General features: G+C 42.3%; 3 protein-coding genes across 3 annotated transcripts; all 3 read right to left on the bottom strand.

Annotated features, from left to right (window-relative positions):
• Window position 1: 1 nt before the first annotated feature.
• On the bottom strand, window positions 2-880 carry TM35_000511410 (uncharacterized protein; the record flags this gene model as incomplete). Its single annotated transcript, XM_029030636.1, has 1 exon — window positions 2-880. A coding segment is annotated over one exon (879 nt), but the record flags the coding sequence as incomplete, so codon positions are not given.
• An 811-nt stretch (window positions 881-1,691) lies between these two features.
• On the bottom strand, window positions 1,692-2,669 carry TM35_000511400 (uncharacterized protein; the record flags this gene model as incomplete). Its single annotated transcript, XM_029030635.1, has 1 exon — window positions 1,692-2,669. The coding sequence occupies one exon, from the start codon at window positions 2,667-2,669 to the stop codon at window positions 1,692-1,694; it is 978 nt and encodes a 325-aa protein (XP_028878105.1).
• A 910-nt stretch (window positions 2,670-3,579) lies between these two features.
• Window positions 3,580-3,903, bottom strand: TM35_000511390 (uncharacterized protein; the record flags this gene model as incomplete). The annotated part of the gene is made up of 1 exon (XM_029030634.1): window positions 3,580-3,903. A coding segment is annotated over one exon (324 nt), but the record flags the coding sequence as incomplete, so codon positions are not given.
• Between the last annotated feature and the right edge of the window lie 2 nt (window positions 3,904-3,905).

Genomic DNA, 3,905 nt, shown 5'->3' with positions numbered 1-3,905 from the left:
TGCTGATACTGCTGCTGCTGTCTGCATCACCCTTCTTGTTGTTTGTGAGTTCAGGAGGAAGTGTTGTGGTTGTGGTTGTGGTGGCGGTTGATTCGTCATTATTGGGTGTGTTAGCAGTGTCAGAATTCTTGTTTTCTGAGTTATTGGTCTCACTTGTGTTGTTGTTTGATTGGGAATCCTCTGTTGTGGGCGTCTGGTCCTGTGAAGTATTGTTCTCTTGTGTGCCAGGATCACTTGAACTGGTGGAAGTAGAGGAAGTGAGTGTTGCGTTGTTTTGAGTTTCCTCCCTCTGTCCTTCTTCTTTGTTGGGCGAAGTGGCACTCGTTGGAGCTTCACTGTGAGTGCTCTCACCTCCCTCAACATTGCTAACTTCTTTCTCATCACCTTTACCCGGGTTCTGCTTAGAGACTGGTTTACTAGGAGGATTTAAATCTGTAGAAGGTGGTGCTGGAGAGATAGTTGTCAAAGATGGATTACCAGAAGATGAAGCAGAGTGAGATGAAGCCAGTTGTGCCTGAGAGTTCTCTCTGTTTACATCTTTACCACCTTTCTCACCCATCGCTGCTTCTTCAGGAAGTTCCTCAGCTTCTTTCTCCACAGCTGCTACCTTTTCCGTCTGTTTCAAGTTCTTTTCTTTGGTTTGTAAAATTGGTGAATCTTCTTGTACCTTATGTTCTTCTCTTTCATCCTTGTGAGTACCAAGACTTCCAGGTTCACCAACGTCTACAGATGCAGCAGGAGGACGAGCAGGACAGTTACTCTCACCTTCATTGCAAGGGGAATTAGCCTCAAGTTCAGTTTCAGTGTCTGCAGCTGCCATACAGAGACACTCAGCACTCACAAGCAATGCAAGAATAAACAACACACGATACATACGCATTGTTACAAAAACTTATTAAAACTCTCTGAATTCACGTTTGTGGAGAAATAAGGAAAGAGAGAAAATCAAAACAAAAACAAAAACGCACACAAGAATTTAAAAAGAAAATCCATGACAAATCCAGAAGCACTCAGATGGGGGCTAATTAAAGGAAAATAACAAATATTATCCAGTATTAAGAAGAACATTCCAATCATTAAAGGAGAAAAAAAGAATCCCAGACCACAATGACCAGAACCAGAAATCACACAAATAAGTTTCTATGGATAAGCTTGGCAACGCATACGCAATCATGATCGACGAAGTATCTGTTACTCTTTTTCCTTACTCAGCACACAGAAGATCAACAAAATACTGCAGAGCAAAGCACACAACGCCAAGCAAAATCATCAAGCAAATAAACAGATATTAATTATTAGCCCAATTTACCCAGTAAACACAGAAAACACCAACTAGGGGTGTAAGTCTATATATGTGTATATATATACGCAATTATAAATATAAATTCATCTGTTATTATTATTTCCTTTTCCCACTGCAAAAAGCAGTTCATCATCATTATCACAGTGCAAGCCCACAGGCACACACAGAGAGAGTCTCCAAGAACACACACACACACAATGGAGCAGCAATAATAATTATTATAGGATAAACGTAGAGAGCAAAAACACACACAATATCATTAAGAAACAAAAAACAAAAAAGAAGAATCCCAACAGGTGGAAGATTAGTTAGACTGTAGAGATGCATGCAAAAAAGAAAAGAAAACAAAGGATGACCTGAGTCACACCACACCACCACCACCACTCAATCAGCACACAAGAATACAGGCCAGTGTAACCACAATCAGTAGTGGTACACGCACCCACACAGAACTGTTGATACTACTGCTGCTGTCTGCATCACCCTTCTTGTTGTTTGTGAGTTCAGGAGGAAGTGTTGTTGTTGTGGTGGCGGTGGTGGTATCTGTATTTTCCACACCTTCTGGCTTACTTGTTGATTCACTTCCTTCAGTTGTAGTGCCATTCTCAGCAGTTGTATTATGAGAACCATTACCACTCACTGTGGGCGAAGTGTTAGGAGAGTCAGCAGAAGGTTGTGTTTCAGCAGTTTCATTGTTATCTCCATTTTCACCCTCACGTGGTGTATTATTGCCTTTGCTTCCAGTTTGGCCATCAACTGAAGACTCAACAGCACTCCCCTCAGGAGGTTGAGGAGTTTGAAGAGTAGGAGTAAGAGCAGGACCAGGAGCTGAAGGAGGTTCAGAAGAAAAAGAATCACCACCACCAGATACAGCCTCACCAGCCGCAGCTTCCCCTGGTTTACCAGGAGCACCAATTGGACCCGGTTTACCAGGTACCTGGCCATCTCCTTGAGGATTATTTATACTTGGACCCGGTTCCTGTAGTGATTGTGGACAAGGTGCATCACTAGATCCACCACTGCAACTGTCTTCCTTCTTAGTTTCCTTAGTAATGCAAGTTTCCGACCCAGTAGACGTCTCACAATTAGTACGAGAAGGTTCAGAATTACTATGGCCGGTATTACAAGTAGTACCTGAAGCACAAGTACCCTCACCATCAGGAGGAGGAGGAGGACCAGGTGGTGGTGGTGGACCTGGAGGTGGAGGTGGGGCACCAGCAGAAGGGGCAGGAGGGCAAGTTTCACCATTAGAAGGTTCAGTACAAGGACCAACTGGAACAGAATCAGAACTCGCCTCAGCTGTCCCACACAAAGAGACAACACTCAACACCAAAGCGAGAAAACACAACACACGAGACATCATCATGACAGCAAGATTTAGTTTGTTGCTATAGGCCACTTGAATGCAGAAGAAAGAAGAAATTAAGAAAATTAATGGAAACACTCAATACATTAGAAACACACACAGAGAGAAACAAAGGAGAGCACACCACACAAGAATCAGTTACACAAAACAACATGAGGAACAATCGAAAAAATAATTAGTAACACCAAAAAAAGAATACTCCACCATCACTCAGAGTACAACGGAAGAGCACCCCACAATACCCAAATAAGTAAGAGAGAGCCAAACACACACACAACCAATACTTAGAAGCAAAGCCACAATACAAATCACACGGCGCATCATCATCATAACGGACATAGACACTCTTCTTCTTTTTGTCATCTTCGTCACTTGAGGTCATAAGTCTACATAGGAAGTGTGGAAGAGAAGAAGAAAGAAGAGAAAGGGACACACATAGTTAGTGGACGCAGGACACAAATACTCACAGTGGAAGAGAAAAAGTAAAGCAGTGACTGCACAGTAAAGCAGAAAAAAAAGAATATTCCGCTTGTAATGATAATATGTACCCCTTAATAGAAAAAGAACACCCCACAATACCCAAATAAGAGAGAGAGCCAAATACACACACAATACCCCATGGCTATAGTTTATGTAATAAATTACTGCACAGACACAACTGTGTGTACTAGCAAGAGATGTATACCGTCAGTGAGCAGAACAGCCCAGTTTTCTGCACACACACAACGGTAAAAGCAAGTAATGGAATTATTAGAAAAAGAACACACAAAAGTAAAAAGAAAAGAAATTTGAATTAAAAGAGAAAGCTGGTAAACAGATTATTAGTTTATTCACCCATGGGGGATATACGCAATTATGATTATGTTAGTTTAACCATTATTATTATTTGTCCTCAGATGACACCCACCGTTCAGTACACGGTAGCGGAGAACATCACAACCACAGTCAGTACCGGTGCTGCAGTACGCATCCACACAGAACTGATACTGCTGCTGTCAACATTAGCCTTGTTCGTTACAGTGGAACCGACGTTGGTGTTAATCTCTGCGTTTGGTACAGGAACAGGAGATGGAGTGGTAGTTGGTGCTTCAGTGACAGTGTTCTCGGTGCTCGGCTGAGTAGTGGAAGTGGTTTCTTGTAAAGCTGTATTTGTAGTGATACCTGCGGAAGATTGCTGGGTAAGATTAGATTCGGCAGATGTACTGTTATCTGTAGTCTCGTCAGTGGGTGCTGTTG

This window comes from Trypanosoma theileri, assembly GCF_002087225.1.
Source record: "Trypanosoma theileri isolate Edinburgh chromosome Unknown TM35_Tth_51_V1, whole genome shotgun sequence".
Taxonomy (NCBI): Eukaryota; Euglenozoa; class Kinetoplastea; order Trypanosomatida; family Trypanosomatidae; genus Trypanosoma; species Trypanosoma theileri.
The sequence above is the reverse complement of the archived record's forward strand: the minus strand, read 5'-3'. Positions and strand labels throughout refer to the sequence as shown.